General features: G+C 39.5%; 1 protein-coding gene across 9 annotated transcripts in view; it reads left to right on the forward strand.

Annotated features, from left to right (window-relative positions):
- The window catches only part of Tfap-2 (transcription factor AP-2), a 217713-nt gene that overhangs the window by 160536 nt on the left and 35368 nt on the right, over window positions 1-21809 (forward strand). For 8 of the 9 annotated variants that reach the window (XM_077411981.1, XM_077411978.1, XM_077411979.1 and 5 more), the window contains 3 exons: window positions 6366-6743; window positions 19125-19343; window positions 21752-21803. In XM_077411981.1, coding sequence (XP_077268107.1) covers window positions 6366-6743; window positions 19125-19343; window positions 21752-21803 — 649 coding nt within the window. The remainder of the gene's footprint in view (window positions 1-6365; window positions 6744-19124; window positions 19344-21751; window positions 21804-21809) is intronic. The other variant, XM_077411977.1, reaches the window with a different exon arrangement.

The following is a 21809-nucleotide window of genomic DNA, read 5'->3' on the forward strand; positions in this document are numbered from 1 at the left end:
GATCTCTCTCTCTCTCTCTCTCTCTGTCTTTCTTTATCTGCTTTCCACTAAAATTTTACTAGAATTTACTTCAAATTGTAAGTTCCATGCATAGAGAAACGTTCTTTCTTCGAAGAACTTTTTTGCAATCCTTCATCTCCACCTTTCACTTCCCGCGGCCTCTCAATCCCGAAAACCCGCCTCGTAGTCTCGCGAGCAAAAACGGTGGTGCTCTCTCCGTCATTAGTGTGACTTGATGTGCCCATCCCGACGTGGTGTGCAGTGTATTATCGCGCGCGCGAATGCGACGGCCGACGAGGAAGCGGGTGTAGCGCGACCGGACGGGCCTGCGGTTGTGTCATGTGTACGACGACGAAGAAGAAGGATCCGAGTTGAGGTGGCTCCCGAGACGCGCGAATTTCCACGCGGAGAGTGCCGATCGTGCATCGCCGTTGTCTCACGGAGCCGGCAAACTGGAGATCCTGGGGATGTTCCCGCCGCGCACGGAGGCGCCGACAGCCGACAAGCTGACGTTCTGCTACGCGCCCCACGTCGACATGGCCACGGTCATCGAGGTCGAGGTGCGACGTTCCCCGTTTTATCGCATTCCTGACACGCGGGATTACTCCTTCCTCCCTGTCTTCAAAGTATTTCTCGATTACGATCGCCGCGTGTTACGTGTAACTATACGCGACTTGCACGATCCTGCCGGAGCAAACTCCGCTCGAAATTAAACGAGGGGAAGATTTCGTAATCTACGTGCGCGTTTACGTGTACTAACTTACGAAAAATTCCCTACCGGTTACCGTAATGTTATATACTGGCTGTTGCGCGAATATGGGTCAAAGTGCGTAAACGTATGCAGCAATTACCTCTTCACTATGGCGACTATGCAGCTACGGCGGTTACGTATTTTTAATCGTACGCGCATTCAACGTTAATAGGTACCCTGTCAAACTTTAACTTATATTAATGCAAAGTTAGCGGCAATTATTGTGTGCTCTTTCTTGAGAGTATTTCGCCATTAATTTCTTTCTCCTTTTACTTGCCTCACGTTACTTCTCGCGAGTACTTGTCTCGTATGAAATAATTTACACATCCGTCAAATCCGCGACACAATTACTTTATGTAATTTTCAACTTGTGTCTTTATACACTCATCTTTCATGCAGGAACAGCGGAATTTACACCTCCGCAGCAGTGCGCATTTTTATCTTTTATATAATTCTCACAATAATATTCACAATAAGAAGAGGAATAATAATAATAATTCTTATTCGTCACACATCGCCCCAACACATGCGACTACAGTTATGTGCAGCTTATGCCAATATTATCTTTTTAATATTAGAATTATACCAAAGCAGTTATAACTTATAACGGTATATTTTCTGAGGTTTGCCGTGATTTTTACTGCAACATATAAATAGTTAATTTGATCAATTTGCTCTTTCGTTCTTTATCTTTTTTTTAAAGACATATTTATATATTTAAATGACAGAAATAGGTACATATATTAATCGTTGATTAGTCTGTGTGATGTTAAATTTGCAACAACGTGTGCCAATGATCGACGATTTCAACACATACACGAAAGCAGAAAATCTCGTTTAGATTTAACTGCCATCGCATATCTTCAGCACGTGTAATATAATTTAATTTAACATCTCCGGCGAGATAAATTTTATTTCTCTGACGAAAACAAATCTTTTATTAACGAATTAAGATAAACACTGACTTTTTAGATTTAGGACGAACATTTAAGGATAACAAAATTATCATACGCGCGTGACACACACATGTTAACATAATATTTATTTTATTACGTTTTCAATACCGCTATACATTTGATAACTGACGCTGTAAACTTCGCGTGATCACATTTTCGAGATACTTTGTGTCGACGCGTATATAGCGGCCCATTAATTTAAACACGTCGATCGTTGGGGACGTTGTCCGTGACCGTACACCTTGTATATTTTTCTTCGAATTTATTTATGCCTAATCTCCCATCGCGCAATTTCGCCATGCGTGAGGCCGGCTTATTGGTTATTAATTGTACGTGTCGTGTATGCGTGTGTAGCGACGCTTTCTCCAATCTTATCAACGGGTGATCTCGGCAGGAAAGTTCGGCCCGTGCTCTTTGTGAAGGGGGCTGCCGCTTTTGCGGATTGTTCAGCTTAAAATATCACATACGCCCGTTACCGATATCACCGATACAGAATTCCCACGTCATGCTCATACATCAGCGATTTCTCCTTCTCTCTCTTCTCCTTTCGCGCAACAGCGTTGCGATTGGTATCGGTTTATTTGGCAATGATCTCCCGGGAGCGTACGTTACAGCGCTTCAACTTTGTAGGCGTAAGAGAGTGCGTGTCGTTCGGCAACGATTCGGCAAGGATTCGGCACGATTAAGAGAGCGAGTAATACAAGACAAATACATATCCGACATTTAAAATACGCGTTTTCGACTCTCGACTTTCCTCTTCCTATCCTTATGTTTGTCTTCAATCACGAGTCCTCATCCGCGCCATATATGCGCGCAGCATACAAATAATTATATATCTCTATAACCGCCTACGATTTATTATAATTTGCATTTTCTCGCGTCTTAGAATATGTAAAATTTACTTGTTGAAAATTTCAAGTCTTTTTGATGCCTGCAACCTTCGTCCAAAGCAATGTATTTTTCGTGATGCAAAAAGTTATTTAAAAATTGCAAAGCGAGTGTGTGCCATTTCTTCTTGGTACATATAGTGACGGTGCTCTTTTAATATATACATTTTGACTGTCGGGAACAATGTATGTAAAAGCAAACGCACACGCAGTTGCGATTTATATCTTTTGACGTGTATGTAATCAACTGTTTTATATAAGCATACATCCTTCACAATGTTGTGCTGAAGTTTCAAGCTATGATTTCGACAGTCTAATTCAGGAGACGATCGAATAGCAATGATAAATTTTAATTCTTGTTGATTAGAAGTTACGTGTTTGCCTTGGAAGACGAAACTCGAAAATTTTTACAGCGTGGTATATACATTTCTGGAAATTTTACGAAATTAGTGAAAGCATATCGTTCGCGCGGGACTTATGGTCAATAAATGACGAGTTAAATTATATGACAGGTACATATATATTTGTACAACACGGACTGACACACCGCACACGCATAGAATGAAGCAGATATAAAGCTCGTACAACAACAGAATATATTCTTGTTCCAATAAATATAAATGCGACAAATGATGAAAATATAGAAGGTTATTTTGCGAAAGGGACGTTTTTCAAGTTTTATCTTGACACGTTTCGTTCATGTTTACACATACCTTATACAAAAGATTAATATAAATTTGGAATATCTTCTTTCATTTTTGGCCTATATTTCTAGTATCTCTCATAATCAATTATCACATGCATAAGTGAATCGATAAAACATAAAACATCTAGAATAATTCGTCGCTCTTTATCCTTCAACTTTCGTCGGCAAGCGTGTAGCTGCGGGGGCCGGGACGTTTGCGAAAAATCTATGTTTTCGAGCATTAGTCACGCCGAGAGATCACGACCGGGCCCTATACGGCGGGCCCGTTGGTTCCGCGGCGGTATTCAAAGGTCAATCGGAAAGGATAGATGCAACGTATCTCCGAGTTCCATCATCCTCGACCAATTCCGAGGGATTCGATTCTCTACGGAAGTACGAGAGTTCACGCTCGTATATGTTTCTAACAAATTCGAAGGAGTTCGACGCGCTGGGCGCCGCGCCGCGCCGCACGCGCCCTTTAGGTATAATACACGTGGGATGAGACTAGCAGTCTCCGGCCGTTTCGCGGTCTATAGAGTTGTTCGAGATCGTATCGCGACGAAGCGAAGACCTAATGGCTCACGCGAGGTGATGCCGCGCCGCCGCAAAAAGCCTCCCCGATATCCCAGACATACACCCCGGGTGATACTATCTATACGTGAATAAAACCGTGCAATCGAGAGCTCGCGGTACCGCGAGATCACGCGGGCCAGATTGCGCGGCATCGTTGGACCGCGCGCGAGGTGTCGATGGAGACTGGGTAAATCGAGATCTACGGATCTCGATCTTATATGCGTGAAACTTGAGTTAAGTTACCGGAAGATATCGTCGAGCTTTCTTTTCTCTGTCGAATGTCCAGATCTCTAAAATAATTTTTTCACCGAGTTTGCTTCGATGTCGAAGTACTGATGGGAGCGTTTTCGTCGAGTTTTATACGCGCGATTTTTTTTTTTAGTACAAAATGGGACTACAATATGTAAAACAATATAAATTTTAGAAAGATACAAGAGAAAGACAAAGTATGGGTCGTAAATGTAACTATAAATATTATTTTATGCAAATATACATATAATATAATTATTAAAACTTTCAAAAATATATAAAATATATTTAACTATAGAAAATTATCGTATACACAATTATATCAAAATAATTAAAATATAAAATAATTCTAAATATAACTAGTAAGTAAAAGACGGGGAAAAATGAATGTTATTCAAGGAGTAAACAGGATCAAAATGCTAAATAATAAGTAGCTGCAACTATAAAATTATCTATTTTTGTCAGAAATTTAAATAATAAAGATTAAAAAAACATAGAGATGTGTTATAATAAATAATTTGAGCAAAATCTCACAAGCTTTCCAACCTCTGATTTTATTTCTTAACGAGCTATCGGCTGCGGCGACACGATTTCTAATTTCCTCGATCCGCTGAACTGTTGTCAGGACTTGCATTTTCTTTATAAGCTGTTTATGCACGCGCCGATTACTGTGAGATTTGCATAGTTTCCGCCCGCTTATGTTCGCCTCTTTCTGCTATAATAATCACTATTCTTGTTGTTGCGTTACAAATTTTAGGACCGGCTTATCCCGATTACACTTATACCCATTAGAATTATTGGAAACCGTGATTAGGGCTGATTTATTAGTAGAATAGATAAACATAAATATATATATATATATATATATATATATATATATATATATAAATTGCAAGAATTGCAATTCAGTTGTAGTTTTTATTACAACTATTATTGGTTCACCCGCCAACAGGGAACGTGAGCTGGGTTTAGACCGTCGTGAGACAAGTTAGTTTTACCCTACTGATGACCAGTCATTGCGATAGTAATCCTGCTCAGTACGAGAGGAACCGCAGGTTCGGACATTTGGTTCACGCACTCGGTCGAGCGGCCGGTGGTGCGAAGCTACCATCCGTGGGATTATGCCTGAACGCCTCTAAGGCCGTATCCTCTCTAGTCAAAGACGGCAATGATATCTCTAGGAGTCAATGTTAATGGAGTATTAATAACCGTTGTGTTAAATAAATATATATTTTATACTTGAACTTTTTTGACTGCTTTTAATGTCTTTTTTATATCTTAATTGCAATTATTAGGCAAGAAAGTCTAAAGTAAATCCATTTATTGATGACTATTTTCTTTGATTATTACATAGTCTAACAGTCTACATCATAACGAAAGCCAGGAAGTTAATCTGGAAGCTACCTAAAATTATCGAAACAGGTGTTTTCTAAATGAGTCACAAGATTACGTGCGTATAGATTCAATCCGATAGAGGAAATTTCCGTGCGTTACTGTGTCTGTTGCTGTTGCTATGTTGGTTACCATGTAATTTCGGTCCGCGCTGGCTAATGCACGATGCTTAACCCTTTATTCGCGTCAGATGCAACACGTGATGTGTGTGACGTATCTCTTATCTCGGATGGATCAAATGTACGTTGTACATAGTCTGTAATTACCGCTATGAGAAGTGAATCCTTCGCCGGGCGACTGTGCGTGGATGTTGTAAATGGAAGGAGATTCATTTTCTTCCGTTTCATCGAAGCTAATTGATTAACCTTTTGGACTCTCCTAGTAGCAAAACTTAACATGATGTTACAACCTATTTTAGTACACTTATAATATAAACAGGAACGAAAACTCTCACGCTAGGTATCTTTTGCACTAAATGAGAAAGTCTCGCCGAATACCGACGTTTCTACAAGATATTCCGACTTAAAAAAGAAGAAACCGATATTTATTTATTTAGAATCGTAAATGTCCGTGACAAAATGCTTATCTCTCTACCAGCGAATCGTGCAGTAGGTTGTAAGAAAAAGTTTCGAAGATTTAAAGTATAATGCTCATCTGAAGAGGCTTTAATCAGATCAACACATGCAATCTGGTAGATTAATACTCATGAAATTAAAGCTTCCTCGTTTCTCCATAAATTGTATATTCTTAACTTTTCAAACACTCTTTTAACACTTAATAAAATCACAATAGTTATCTTTACCGCAAGATATTAATTGTACCTTCAATAAGATAAATTAAGTTTAACGTTTTTGTTCTTTCTTTCTTTGTAGGACCGTCTGACTGGTCATGGGGGCATCTCCTCGCTGGGCGGCGGGAATTCGTCGCCCTATTCCGGTGCCCATCACCACGGACACCGGGGAAACGGAAACGGGGGCGGCATGCCCCACCACGGGGGCGCTTCGCTGCCGACCGCCTCCGACTTCCAACCCCCTTACTTTCCACCCCCGTTTCCCTCGCATCACCACGCGCCCGCTAGCCCCCAGCATCCTGGTCTCGGCCAACCGCAACACCTGGATTACCTCGTCGGCGATCCTTATACGCAAACGCTCAACACGTTGCACCAGCACCACTACAATCACCTGAGCGCTGCCGTCACCGCGGGCCAAAGGAGCGGCGATCTCAGGAGAGACACCGAGGGGATTCATGTGGTAAGTACGAAAATATGTCTCCCCGCAGAGAATGCGTTAAGGATAAAAAGGATCCCGCGGAAATCGATTATTACATCCCTGCTTTATAATAAATATAGCCACGTAACATTTTATAACAATACATTTGGCGCGGTTTAGAAAAACTTGAAATTCGTCAAAACTTTCTAAGGGTTATCTTTTATATTTTGAAAAAAGTAATTATATACTTGCATAAAGTGATAAAGTATATTTTACGCTTTAACATTATATTTCAATTTTTATTGTTCTCTTTTATTTACAACTAAATAAAAGTCGGTAATATTCTACCTATATATCTTTTAGATAAAAATAAATGCAGAAGTCCTTTTTTAATTAAAAACAATTTGTGCAGCATTCGATTGATAAAAATATTTTCCTCTGAACTTAGTATATTTCTAAGGCTGGGGTGTATTTTATACTCCACGCGAGTAATGTAGGATTAAAGATAAAACAAAAAAATATGTAATCATATATGGGATGTACATTTTAAAATTCTAAAGAGCGTATCACGCGAATCTGACAGAAAAATCGCTACGATAGGGAATGGTATCTTATAAAAAGGAAGGTATTGTCCATATAAGATTGAAAACATTTTATATGAAACAAGCGCGCAATGTGTTTCGCGCATGAATTAATCACTCAATAATGTCTAACTATACTCATTGCCAGTATAATGAGTAACTTAACGTCTAATGAAGCACGCGCTACAAGGCTGCCGGTATAATTAACTCTAAAATATAGTCAACTGCAAAAAAAATTGTACAGTCGATCAATATACGCGATTCACATGTGAGTTTTATGTTCTTTAATCCTTTGACCCTCCATAACAATTGTTCAGCGACTTACGTAATCTGTATATAATCAATTTTACGCGCTCTTTTGACAGATGCCAATATGTCATGCGTTTACATTACATACATTTGAGAGTTGGGGTTTTTTTTTCGTTTATATGGCTGTATTCTTTTTGTATTTTTTTCGTCGTTTTGTGGTGCAAGGATTGCGACAGTTTCGCTCATTGCCAATATGCCGTATAGCTGTATACAGGCGAGTGTTTTTCTGACTTAAAAAATTAGATATCTATTATACTTTTTGTTGCGACTTCGTCAACGAAGTCTCGGTCGTGTTGGAAAGAACTTGCGTTTAACACATTTTGTTCTAAAAAAAAAAGAAACGGTTTCATGTTTTTTTCCAAAAAATTAAAGAAATCATTTGGCTAATTATCCTTTTATGGCGTATCCTAAAGTTCGCAACGCTGTTGATAGTGTAGATCCGGACGCAGACAAAAAAGAGATATATCTCAATTTGGGATTGTAAGTTTTCCCGAACTTACAATTAGTATATATTACAATTAATATGCTTTACAAACACTCCGTATTACAAGTTATAAACCCACGTATCGGGAACGGCGAGCATCAGAACAGAGAGCAACTGAACGCACTTAGAAATGCACGCGGTAAGAAGGCCAGATTTCTCGTGCGCATTGCTGAATAACGTGACAAGAACTCGATTCATGTAATATTCAGATCTATGTCGTTTAATTGAAATAACGATCACCGCGTGCTAACGACGCTGTAAATTTGACGGTGCTCGACCGCGGTCCACGACGAATTTATTTAGATATTATCTCTCCGCAATGCAATGTATTTAATACAGAAAAAAAAAGATTGCAAGCGGTATATAAACTAGAACTCAATTTGCTGTACGTAAAGATACGATATTTGAAGTATTCAATACAACACGCACTGCTTCATTAATGAATTATATTTATGACTTCTATATGTATGACGGTTCTAATCTCTTACTATATATTTCTGTTTTATTCAAATATATATTCCGGAACAATTTAAAAGAATTAAGAAGTTTGCTTCTTCATCATTACATACGAGTCCCAACATAGTTCCTTTATACATGTATATGTAAATATATACGTAATTAAATTTTAATCGTCGGCTTCGTCAAGGCTTAACCGTAACCGATCATTACGGCGAAGGAAGCTCGTGTCTTTAACAAACGCAGCGTAAACGGCATGTAATCTTAGATTGCGCGGTCCTCTCCCGCGGTGGATCCCGGGAGGTATCTCCTGCAGATACCGCGCGCGCGGAAGCATGGAAATCGTGGCACCGCGTACGTATTATACGTGATCGGTACCACACGTTCGCGGAGGAGGGATAGGAATGAAAACGGGCGGAGATCCGGTCACGTGTATCGTCGGTATCCGGCCGGTCGGATACCTCATTAGCAAAGCACCTGGCGTGTTATTTGTAGGCCGCCGCGTGCGCGGCGTATCGCCGCGACGTTCGCGGGGTGGACGTAATGACGGGCATGGTATCGATCTATCAGGGCAGTCGCGGCCAATAAGTCGTCGTCGTCGTCTCCGTAACATCGGTGATTGCGATTGTCGATCTCCCGCGAGCATGAAGGGAGACCGGTACTTCGCGGACCGCGCGACATTTGCATTTGCCACGGTGCGCGGAGTCGTCCGCCCCGTGTAATGCGAGCTACGTGGCTGGAAATCGTGGCCGGGCGAATCCTGGCCTTCGTAAACCTATACCTACCTACGTCCTTCGAGTCCCTCTCGCGTTCTGTAAATTGTACAGAACGATAAACGCTGATGTATATACCTACCTTACTCTTCGGAGACACTCGGATCAATTGTCGCATGCACCGCACGGAAAATTAATTTCATTTGTTACATGACATTTTTTCATTTGTAATGTATATTTCCTGAGTAATTCATTTTCGACCTGTGCTCGTGTAAAGAATATATATTCTTTAACAGAGAGAATAATATGATGATAATAAATAAAGAATATAGAAAAATATAGAAAATATAGTGAAAAAATATAGAAAATGCAGGCTGCCGTAACTTGCTTTTTTTTATTTGCTTAAAAAATCATAGGTTTTTTCGAACCCTTCATATAACAGGGATTGGATGATCCTAAAATTATACCTTTTTTTAAAACAAAGCTAATACACCTACGATAAAACAAAAATATATATATAGATATAGCGTTTTATGAAGTTAGGCATAAACAAATCTAAGATATAACGGAAGTATATTATTGTTTAAAACCCCGTCGATTTTGTGCACGATCTCATATATTACGGCAACGCTACACCCAGACGTCGGGTGCGATCGGCATTGAGATCCCAACGATCATTATATAGCAATAGTATTTGTGGTCCACCTTGCACGCTCTCGGTATTCACGAAGGCACCACCCTAATTACCGCGTCGGCACACGCTACCACCGTCATTTCTATCGCCGGATTGCATTCGTGCCCGATTTCCAAAGGTGTCGTGTGACGGCGCGGGGGGGGGGGGGGGGGAAAAAAAAGGGAAATACGTTCGGCGAAATTCGACACGGAGCTCGGAGGTGTGCGGCATTCTCGGCTCGGGCCCCGTGTCCGTTTCGCGCGCCAGCCGCACGGTGCGGAAGAGCGGTTTGTTGCGGCAGAGAGCATCTGTCCGCGCCATATGCAGGCTCGAATTGCCGAGTCGGCGTTTTATCGAGGACCGTGATATTATTTTCCGTCCGACTGATTGAGGGCCGGACGTGCGACGCCGTGTATATTGCTACTGTAATTCGTACGTCGAACGAGTTGCCCAATAACGCGCCAACAAAAACACATCGTGTGCGCGCGCGCGCGCGCGGACGCAGCAAAGTTAAAAAATTTTTTTTTAAATCGTCGAATTTATTTAAAATCTGACGAAGTCGTTTTGACAGTTTCCAGGACTCAAGTGATTACAGAATTTACAGATAACTGGTGTTTCGCGAATTAATTTTTAGATATGTAAACAGACGAAATGTTTTATCTTTTAAATGGATTTTACTGCGAATTTTTATCAAAAATTGTGCGGTTATTTAGATATTTAATGTTAATAATTAAGAAAACAGCGAATTAATCGAAACGAATTATATTGTACTTAATATACTTTGGATGAAAAGTGCGTTTCAGTCATGTAACTGCTTGCCGTACTACAAGGACGGCTTTGAAAACGTTCTACCCTCCCGCGATCAAATGTGCGTTATCGATTATTCCAAACATCGCGTCCCTTCGATGCTATTTCTTTCTAGCCGACGGGCATTCCTGTACGTAGGGAAGATATCTTCAATTTTAATGAAATCTCAGAACGCCATACTCCCGATTTCCTACGATATTGAATTAGGTTACGGAATAACACACTTTTACGTTGTTTGCATAGTTTATTTCTCCTTCTCTTCCCTCCCCCTTCCTCATACGGAAGCTAACGCGAGCATATAATGTTATACTTGCACAAGTTTTAATTCTGAGAAATTGACTTGCAAGAGGATATTGAGAAAAGCTTACTTAACAGCCAGCAAAAAATGTATACATATTGCAAACAGGTGTAAATAAGCCGCGCGAGTTCCTAATGCTTATTTTAATTTACCATAATTCTTTAATGCATGAAGTCAGTAATAATTAATCAGCCAGAACGAGGGTCGCCAGCCAGGTTACAAAAAAGTGAAAAAATTTGCTATCATTATACGCGTTGAAAAGAGATAATATCGGCAACTTTGAAGATCAAGAAAAAAGGTATAAAAGACCTCTTGCGTCACAAGTAATACAATTACTATATTACGAAATGTTGACGGTTGCATGAATTGATATCTAGAGTGTCAATACTTTTATTCATGAACTTGTTAGCGCAGTACTTATTAATTAGTATAGCGCGTAATTAATCGATTGCTTACAATTGCGGATAAAATCAACGCATCAAAGTAATTGTGTCATAACTGACACTTGAGATGTATCGTATCTCTGCTAAATTTAAGATCAATTCGATAACTAAAAGATATAATTTGTAGTGCGCAAAAAAAAGTCAGCATTTTTTATGACGAGCTTTTAAATATTTTAAATATTGATCTTATCATAAATGTCAATATGTCTTCATGATGTTTACTTGATGCTAAAAATCAGTAAATTTCGGTAAAAAGAAATTTAAAATAATTTTTAATTATTTAAATATATCGTATTTAAATGTTTGCTCATTAAGTCGCTCGTTAAGATTGCGAATTTTAGAATAGAATTTTCAATCAGCGTTTATGCAAAAATTAATAAACTGCGTCAGAGAGCTCTTGTACAATTATGTGTGTTGTAAGCGTTATAAAAAATAATATTTTTAATCTAACCGACGAGATACCTCGATAAGCGTCTCAGGGTTGGGGGAAGCGACGAACGGCTGTGGAAATGAAACTGTACGGACAAACGCGACGCTCCGCGACGGATAGATGACAATGAATCTTAGAGTACGGCGCGGTTTATCGTGGCGGGGAAAGCCAGCGCTTGGGTCTTCTAACGACGGGGAATGCGAAGATCCACGGATCGCTCCGTGCCCGTCGTCGTAAGACGTGACTTTCGGATGCGCTCGGAGGCAAGAAGACACTCGGGTTATTCGGGCGGGACGCGAAGTCTTGGCGCCCCAAAGCCAAACTAACACAGCCGTACGGCGCCTTTGCATAGTTCGCCATAGTTAGGGAAACTTGGGCGTTCTCGAGTGTTAAGCGCGTCCGCGCGTCTTTCCCTGGGTCGCTCGTGTCTCGTCGTTAATACTATGTATAACGCGAGAACTAGACCGACGATGCGAGGAGCAAATCCGCGCGACAATCCGGACAAGCGAAATTTCCGCGCGTTACTACTACAATCGGCACACTCGGCACCGATAAGATAGACAATATATATATTACCACCTATTGTGCGTCAAAATACGCGTTGTTCCGGTGTGACTCGCGCCGCATAACAGCCAACTTCATTAGGATCACCGATTAGATCCATGGATTAGATCACGCGATTAATGAGCGGTCGCAATTAGATGTAAATATAGTGATGCAATCGACGCAATGCAACTTTGCACTATTGATATTTATTTCGTTTTGCTTTTTTTTCTGTCGCGCATTTTTCTGAACGCAAAGTTCAATTCTGCGTCTCTTTTTTTTTACACATTAAATTCTTATTCGTTACTAGGTACATTAATGTTTTACGACATGAGCACGCGCTAAGTAATTATGTAAAATAACAATATTAATGCGATAATACATATTAATTTTGTAAAATTAAACTTGTTTGTCAGTAGTATCCTATATGATGATTTACTGCGGCTATTTTAAAAGCTGGCTAGTATAAAACAATAAATATTACGGTCTTAATTGATTTAGTTTGCAGCTAAAGACCACTCTGTACTTTGCAAGACAAATTTTTACATAGATTCGATAATTTCGCAAAATTTTGCAATATCTCTACGAAATAAACTCCCCCTTGTGCGATGCTTCGCTGTGCACCCCGTTTAGTAATTTACTTATTAAATTTTGGGCTGACCTTTGGCATTCCCTCGGGGAGAATGCCAGGGACGTTTGCTTTGAAGCAAATATGTTAAGCAGTGCGATGCCTAAGATGATGCCAAAGGTATCCCTAAAGGGTGAACAAACTCGCTTCTTGCGTTATTAGCAAATTGCAGATGATATTTTATACGCGAATAAAATCCTCATTCAAAGTTGACGATATCGATAAATTCGACTCGCCCAAATATTTTTATTTGTCACGACATATATGAAATATATGTAGAAATATTTTTATAATATTTTTATAAAAGTATTTTGTACAAATATTTTCATAAATCTGCAACAAAACGTTCGATATTCCAATACAATGATGTCACAATACAAATCTTTTTACATATTTAAAATATATACGTCTATTTTAAACAACATAGAGAGATTTAACCGCAACTTTTGCAATAATTTCTGGAATTAATATAAAAGTGAAAAATCGTATTACTTTTTTTACAAGAAGAGTATTACAGAGTCATAGATTCCAAAAAAATGTACTCACGGATCTCTTCAGTTTTTTTCCGTTTCATTCTCAGCGCGACATGGACGAAACGAGAGCGTTTCTGGAAGCGACCACAATGCCAATAATCAACCGAGTGGAGATCGACCGATTCCAATAGCTTTATCCTTGAGAACGTGATGCTCTCCGTCGTGTCCTTCCCCTTGCGTTTTATTGTACGCGATTCGGGGCCCCTTTAGCGTCCTTTAGCATTTATGCTCGGGAGAGTAGCGTTTGTGACAGCCTTTTGGCTAAAGGGGTTCGGATTCGAAAAATCGGCACCATTGTTGCGCCTTCGCTGCTAGAAAGAATTAATAAGGGCTCTACTATGTTTAGTCGGCCGACGCGAACAAAACGAAGTCGAATTAGAATTGTACGGGGTGAATTTACGTTGCTCTAACAATAAGTACGAGAAATAGATGCGAATCAATCGAATTTTAAATACCCTAAAAGTAGCTACGCTAAGCAACGCACGATATATAAAATGTCAAAAAAAATTTTTAAATTTTTGGAATTCTTATTCCTCTTACACAATTAAATCTTTAGATCCTTAGCTATTTCGTCCATTAGCTGACGTCTAATAATAATAATCGACATATTAAAGCTGATGACTTGATTAAATTAAAAATTATATTATATTGCGAGAATAAAACTTATATATACTTTATACTTCTTACACTAAATGATGAAAATCGTTTTCGTAATCGCCACAAGGATTTTCCTTCGCATCGAATCATCCGCTCTTTGCCCCGATTGACTTGAATAAGGGGCAATTACTAGCGACTTCGACAAATCTCTCTGCGCAGCACAAAAAAAATTTCATTTATTGTTATGATATCTCATTATAATGTCGCACGTCCTTTACAAATATGACAACAGGATCCGAAAAAAGTATTCGATTTCCACGTTTCTCATTTTAGCACGCTTCTAATTATCATTTTACATTTTTACAATACGTTCTGCTCTCTTCCGAGCAAACGTGTATAAATATCCCCACAATTGCGAACGCGCTTCTTACGTTCCCCTGACGTATAACTGTATCCCGGTACTCCGCAATGCGAAGGAATTACGTAATAAGAGATATATTGCCATACAAGAATGCAGGCGAGCGCATATTATCGCCGTTGTCCGTTCCGTTGTGGCTCGATCCGATATACGCCATCATTTATCAGTATCGACGTTACCGCGACGGCGATACGTGATTTTATTTCACCAGAGCGTTTAACGAGAGAAAGGCGATCACATTTCATCTCATTAGCCGGCACGGCACGGTTACATCAATGTATAACTATCGCGAACTCGTCAATATATAAGCCCAGAAAGCGGTTCCAAGTTCCAAGCACGTTAATTAGCGCCGCGCGCCTTTTTTCGTTCCCGTGAAAGTTCCTGGATGGAGCCGGCCGCCATGGACGCGACATAAAGCGTATAATTTTCGACCTCCTAATCACTCGGACTCGGATTCGGACAGTCATGACCTTAATGCCCCCTCTCTCTCGCATCTGCCGAACGATTTCCCACCGCGAACGCAAAATAGCGACGCTATCGATCATATCGAGCTCATTAGGCATATTTGCTAATCCGCACACGCAACATTCCCCCCGTATACGTTAGGAATGATGAATCGATCGAGTAGCCTCGATCTCGTGAAAACGGCAGACCTAAAACGAGGCCGCGCGACGGCCACCTTCTTCCCGATGGTTTAAAATTGATCCGTTCGGCCTGGACGCGGTCAGCGTTTAAAAAGCAAGCGTCACAGTGATTGCGCCGAGATGTGTCCCGCTTCTCCTGGATTATAATCCAGCGGATTCGAGTCACAACGGTGCTGCAACGTTCCGGACATCAATTTTCAATCAAGCGAAATCCGCTAATCTCGCAAAGAGGAAGAAGTTAAAGTTCCTGTGGACGATAATCATCAAATAATGGCCATTTCTCTCGGCAACTGTATTATATTTACATGCTGCAGTTATATCAATATTTTAGCTAGTCATAATTTATATAGGACATACATTACACACCGAGTGGCAGAATGCACGCGGATCTACAACGGACGTAAGCACACTGAAGTAGTGCGACGCGAGAAATGTTGATCGTCCATCGATCGAGGAATTCAGTATTCAGTACCGTTCGTGAGCTTTTTTCCCTCCCTTCTTTATCGTATATATGTCGCACGTCGATCTAAACGATCGTGACAGGGCGGAGGATTGCAACAACAAGAAGGGCGGAAGGGCGGGAAGAACAATCTAGCAAAGAAATCGGAGAAACTCGCTCGCGGTAATTTCTTTTGCGTTGCGACGCTCGCGCAGAAAAGATGTGGAACAATAATGGCAAAGGGCTCGTGATATAACCGTATTTGTGACACGGAGCGACTCGCGGTCTGGATAAAATCGCCAGTTTTTTCCCCCCTGACGATCGTGATTAAGATTCCGAGCATATATCCGCCTTGTTCCCGATTTCCTAGAACACACTCGCACTCTCTCTCTTGGTCCCACCGTAGAGCCGCTTATCGTTCCTCGTGTCATGCACACAAACGTTTATATATCAAAAGAAATCTCTATAACATATCCTTAAATAAAAAGGAATTATTTGCTCTCGTTTGCTCTGAAACGGAATCTCTCAATTGAAATTTCTATTTTTACATTTAGGATTTCTATAAATTGCCACAGGAAACAAAAGTATTGTAAGTTGTGTTTTGACGAAAGTATTTATGATTCCTTATAAAATTTGGAATTATCTGAATACTTTCAAATTTCTTGTAATTATATAAGAAGGAAAAGAGAAACAAAAAAATGTAGCCAATTTAACGGAAGACAATGCTAAAAATGAAGACAACTGTTTAATCAAGTTATCATATAAGAAACAAATATTGATATACATAAGAAATAAAAGAGATACAAAAAGTTGAGCCTTTTTAATGGAACACAGCACAATCGGTATCGAAGATGTGAACTATATGCAGAAAAACTCCATCCGATCAAGTTGCTATGCATATAGGAAACATCGCCTCGAAGTCGAAGGGAGGCTCGCGACTTCTTTTGAAGCACTTTCCACACGCCTGTCGTACCAGGCGTATCTGCTTTAAGAATAAGTAACTTTAAACAGCCGCCCGTGTTCATCGCGGAGAATAACGCGAGTAATTATATACGCGATCGGCGGGATCCATTAAAGCCTCGCGCTCGTCTTTATATCGATGACATAATAGAACTTTTATAGCGCGAGGATTCCTGCCGTCATCCTTTACGCGCGTTCGCCTCACGACTATCCCCTCGCCTCTCATTTGAAGACCCTGTTACATGCCGACCTGGTGCGGCGCGACGCGACGCGGCGCTCGAGGTAAATTGCGCCTGCTTCACGGGACGAGAGCTACAAATGAAGACCGATGAAGAATTCGCGCTGCGAAGCCTAGAGATGGAATCTTCCCGGATCGGAGATCCACCGCTTGTTCGCAATTTGCCGACACGTGCGACAGAGGTTCCGCGATATCGCCGATCATTTTTTCACCGTGGGTACCGTTTAATGGAGCACCACGTCGAGCTCGCGAAGCTGAAAGGCGACAATATACGGCGTACGTGCGATACGTGTACGCGCGCGGTTTCGACAAGTCATCGTCATCCGCCTCTCCTTGACGGAGAGTAAGCAGCGAATGTTGAAATACGTATACGGAATAGTAATTCCGTTACCTGAAAGGGTAGATTAATATCTTCCTGTTATTCCAACAGCGAAACAACGCCGACCTTATAAATCTGTAAAATGCGATTTTAATGCTGTTATTCACTTTTATCATACCAAACTGACCGGACTTCTCTACGACGGGAGCATTAAGATAACTTGCGGTAAGGTAATCCTTAATTCGTCGACTTTTGCCTGATGTGATATTCTTCGAAATTGATATTTTTTATGACAACCTTCGCAAAATATCCGCTTATTATAATACTACCTATAAAAAGAACTATATACATTTAAATAAATAAAACAATTGCAGTTTTTAAATTCGATTTTTATCTCGCGGATTATCTCTTGCAGAAAAAAATATGATACAATTGTAAAATATCATTATACAAATAGCATTGTTGGGACTAATATGTTTGACAATATAACGTAAAATGGAAAAGCATTGATTCACGCAATGTTACGTATATTATTATTCTTTACATTAACGGCAGTTATTTTTATAATTTTGTATGAGCTGTGTAAATGCGTGTGCGCGCGTAATCAAAATAAATGATCACATTTCGTGTCGTGCAACAGAAACCAAATAGTATATAGAGTTACGCACGCCTCGTTATTACTACTAACTGTTACGCGGGCATTACGCAGAAATATGACTGCGCATCATTCAATAATAAATGTGAATAAGAATGTAAATATTCAATAGACGTTTAATTTATATACGCCGTGCCTAGGAGCTAATTACGGATGATGTTTCGCTAATGGCGGCGCGGTTATGGCTCACTGTTTTCCTCTCATTATCATCCTAAATACAGTACAAAATCATCACGCAAGATGTCGAGGATTCCTACCCGTCACGGATCCGTTATGTACCGGTAATCGAGGTAATTTTTCTCCTCGTGGACACGGCAACCTTTTACTTCGTTGCCGACCTTCGGCCTTTACCTATTTACCAGCTATCACCGCGTCGTGCAGCCCCCCCTCCCCGTGATACCAAATTAACGGCTATCGAATCAGATCTCGGCCACGTTCAGTTTTAGCTTTCTCTCACACACGCTTTTATTATCTCCATATTATACAAATATACGTTGCATAATAGCGATTGCAATCGCTCCGCATCAGTTTACATCTAACTAGACTTCAGTTTTAGCTTCAACTTTAGTTGTATCTTCAGCTTCAGTCACGTTTCGAAGATGCCACACTTCGAAATGAATTTCTGAAATAAACCACATCGTTCTAAGTAAACTATTGTACGTCTTTGAAACAATCGTTTTTTCGCGTACGATTGAAACCAATTGACATCATTTCAAACTTAATTCGACGTAAAGAGAATCTCTGAAATCTAAGATCGAATACATCTCGCGACCCAAAAGATTCAATACATAGTGCCGTTCGCGTTCATGCCTTCAATTTAAACGGACAATTTTTACGTTGTTTCCAAAATATGCGCGAAATCGGAGAAAAAAATCAACATTTTTTTATAATACTTTTCTACGAGATCATTTCAGGTAAAGATTTAACTCTTTGAATGTTCTACTGAAAGTTCAACCCTCCCACGAGTTGAACTTAATGCTTCGCGGTAATCTGTCGCATAGTATTCTAAGTATTCAAATCAGTGCGAGATTTATAATTAGTGTAATTGTACTTTTGGGACTTCATAAATTCCTCTAAATAACAAAAATTCCTTGATTACCGTTGGACTCGCCAATTAGATGAGATCGAGGACGAGCTACTTGGTAGCTACCTCGCTTATTTGCGAGAAATAATTTGGACCGTGAAGGGGGTTAAAAGAACGCTAGGCCGGCAATCCAGTATCATGCTGATTAAAACGTCGTTTCTGATTTTTCAGACGAACATGCACGCGTCGTTCCCGTACGACGGCGGACGCAGTAGTGGCGGAGGCGGCGGTGGTGGTGGCGGCGGCGGCGGCGGTGGTGGCGGCGGTGGAAGGGGCGTCGAGTATGGCGCCGTACGTCGTCCTGACGCCCTCCTACCGCCTCCGGGTCTCGACCAGACCGACCTCGTTCTGCACAGCAGCCTCGTTGACGACCCCCAGGTGAGCGACGATGTACGTAATCGCAACATATTTTCTCTATTATCATCCCTCGACGCGTCTCCGACGATGACGTTCTTGTCCGCCGAGGATAAACCGCGTGATGTTTTTGCAAACGGACGCCCTACGATTGCTGGAGGTCTGCTCCAAAATTGCGTGCATTTTTGTGCGGGGTGGTTTTTGACCACAGACCCGTGCGCAGGATGTTAGAAGCGTCAGTTTCTCGTGGGAGACTTTGGGAGAAAAATAATAATAATTAACGAAACGGAACGATAAACAGAAACATCGTATTCCTTTCTCTTTTTAACTTCAAGCGGAATTTATTTTGACAGAATTTAAACTTACTGTTAGTTACAAGATTGAAGAAAATAGAGGAGAAAAAGCTGTGTGTGAATGTCCTTTAGCTTTTCAAATTATCTCTCGTGGTTAATTCCGTGGAATAAATGTTTGTCGATTCCTTTTTGGATTAGCCTGCTTTTTTGCAGAAAGTACAAAAGCAGTTATGTTAACATCAAAAGTTTCAGCGTCCGTTAAATAAAACGTCAGACGCTTGTTACAATGCGGGACGGAATGCTGCGAAACATACCGTTCTTTGCTGTGGTCGAAAACATTTTTCCTTGGGTTAAACAAGCAGGTACCGGGTAGTCGATTTATTGTACGCAAAAATATTTATGAAAAAGAATCAACTGGTTAGTATTTCTCGAGTAATTCTTTCAGTAATGTTCAATAATGTTAAACACTTTTATATCTACTTTTGATTTTTAAACCGTGCATTTTTCCTGAATTACAGATATTAACAATTAAATTTTTTTTATTTTTAGGTCAATGCTAAATAAATAATGTTGTTAAGGGATTTAATAGAAGAATTTTGAGAAATTAAATTAGATAGGGTAGACCGGGGACAAAAGTAACAGGGTACAGTTGTAACATCGTGAATATTTCTTAAATTATAAAAGGTACGTGTGTGGGACCGCGAGGCGAGATTCGCTAGATGGAGCGGCATTTGTTCCTTAGTTCATTGCCGCCCCTCGCGGAACGTGCACGTGTGCAGAAGAAGAAGTTACTTTTTTCCTTCCTAAAGTAAGTTTTCTTACGTGCATAAAATCTGAAATACTTTTTGTTCTTTATGCCGAAGGTATAAGGTTTTATTTTTATATGTTTTAGTGATTATCTATGTTGATGATTTGCATAATACGATTGACTTTCATCCAGATATTTATGTAAAAAATTTACTTCGAATCATAAAATATCATTAGGGGACAATTGTAACATCAATGCCTGGGGACAGTTGTAGCGTTACAATTGTCACCGTTGCTCGGGGACAACTTCAACTTAACCTAACCCCGTTTGGTTGGCCTTATTTTAGTGTTGTTTTTTACAATGTTATTTGTATTTTTCTTCGTAGAATGCCGCGAACAAGAAAACGCAACGGGGCACGAAAGAAGTAAATTTATACGAACAGGCGTTTGAAGAGGTTATGAAGGGTCAGTTATCCATTCGTGCGGCTGCCAAAAAGTATGACTTGTGTCATGTAAAAAAAAAAAAGAAATCTAGCCGTGCTACCGCTAAAAAACAAAAAAAATAGATTTTTTTGCGTGATTCCTTTATTTTCAGTTTTTATATTAATATTAGATTTATATTTATAATATTATAAATTTTTTATGTTCATGTTAGAAGGAAAGACAGAGAGAGAGCTTATTTCTGTTTCTTTTTTATTTTATTATGGTTAATTTTTTAAATATATATGATTATATAAAGTTTTTCAGTTGAGAAAACAGTATTATTTGTTTTTATTTGCTATAATGTAAAAAAATACTGATATTTTCATGTAACAAATTATTTTATCATTAAATTCGTAAGATTGATTAATTAAACCTACTAAATAACCATTATTTTGTTTATAAATGATGTGGTACAATCGTCCCCTTCTGCTGTTACAATTGTCCCGGGGGTTGGGACGGTTGTAACAGTATTCCTCATATTCTTTAAACAATAATAACTTTTTTTCTAGTTACATTACTGAATTCAGCACAAAATAATTTTGTAGTTAAATAAATTCTACATCTAAAGGTACAGGTCTTTTTTACGTAGATATTATATTTTAATTGTTATAAAATCTTAAACTCAAAATGTTACTTTTGTCCCCGGTCTACCCTACCAGAACTAAATCTAAACTCATCAATTTTGTAGGTAAACTTTTCTTTTTAAAATTGTATGGCATAATTACTTATCATTATACATTATAAAACGATTTAATACCATGTTAAAACGTTTAAGTTTATATAAAAATAATATACAAGTTTTTTTCATTCAGGTTTTTATTATAAAAAATTACCTCAATTTATTAAAATTTATTCATAGTTGAAATGTTTTAGCACAAGTTTGATATTAGATTTAATATGAATTATTTTTTTTTGTTTTAGAACACAAATGTGGACGATGGAGGGTTCATGAACGACCTGCCACTATTAAAAAGTAAGT

Source organism: Temnothorax americanus, unplaced genomic scaffold, assembly GCF_048541705.1.
Source record: "Temnothorax americanus isolate GAGA-0224 unplaced genomic scaffold, ASM4854170v1 Scaffold3, whole genome shotgun sequence".
Classification (NCBI taxonomy): domain Eukaryota; kingdom Metazoa; phylum Arthropoda; class Insecta; order Hymenoptera; family Formicidae; genus Temnothorax; species Temnothorax americanus.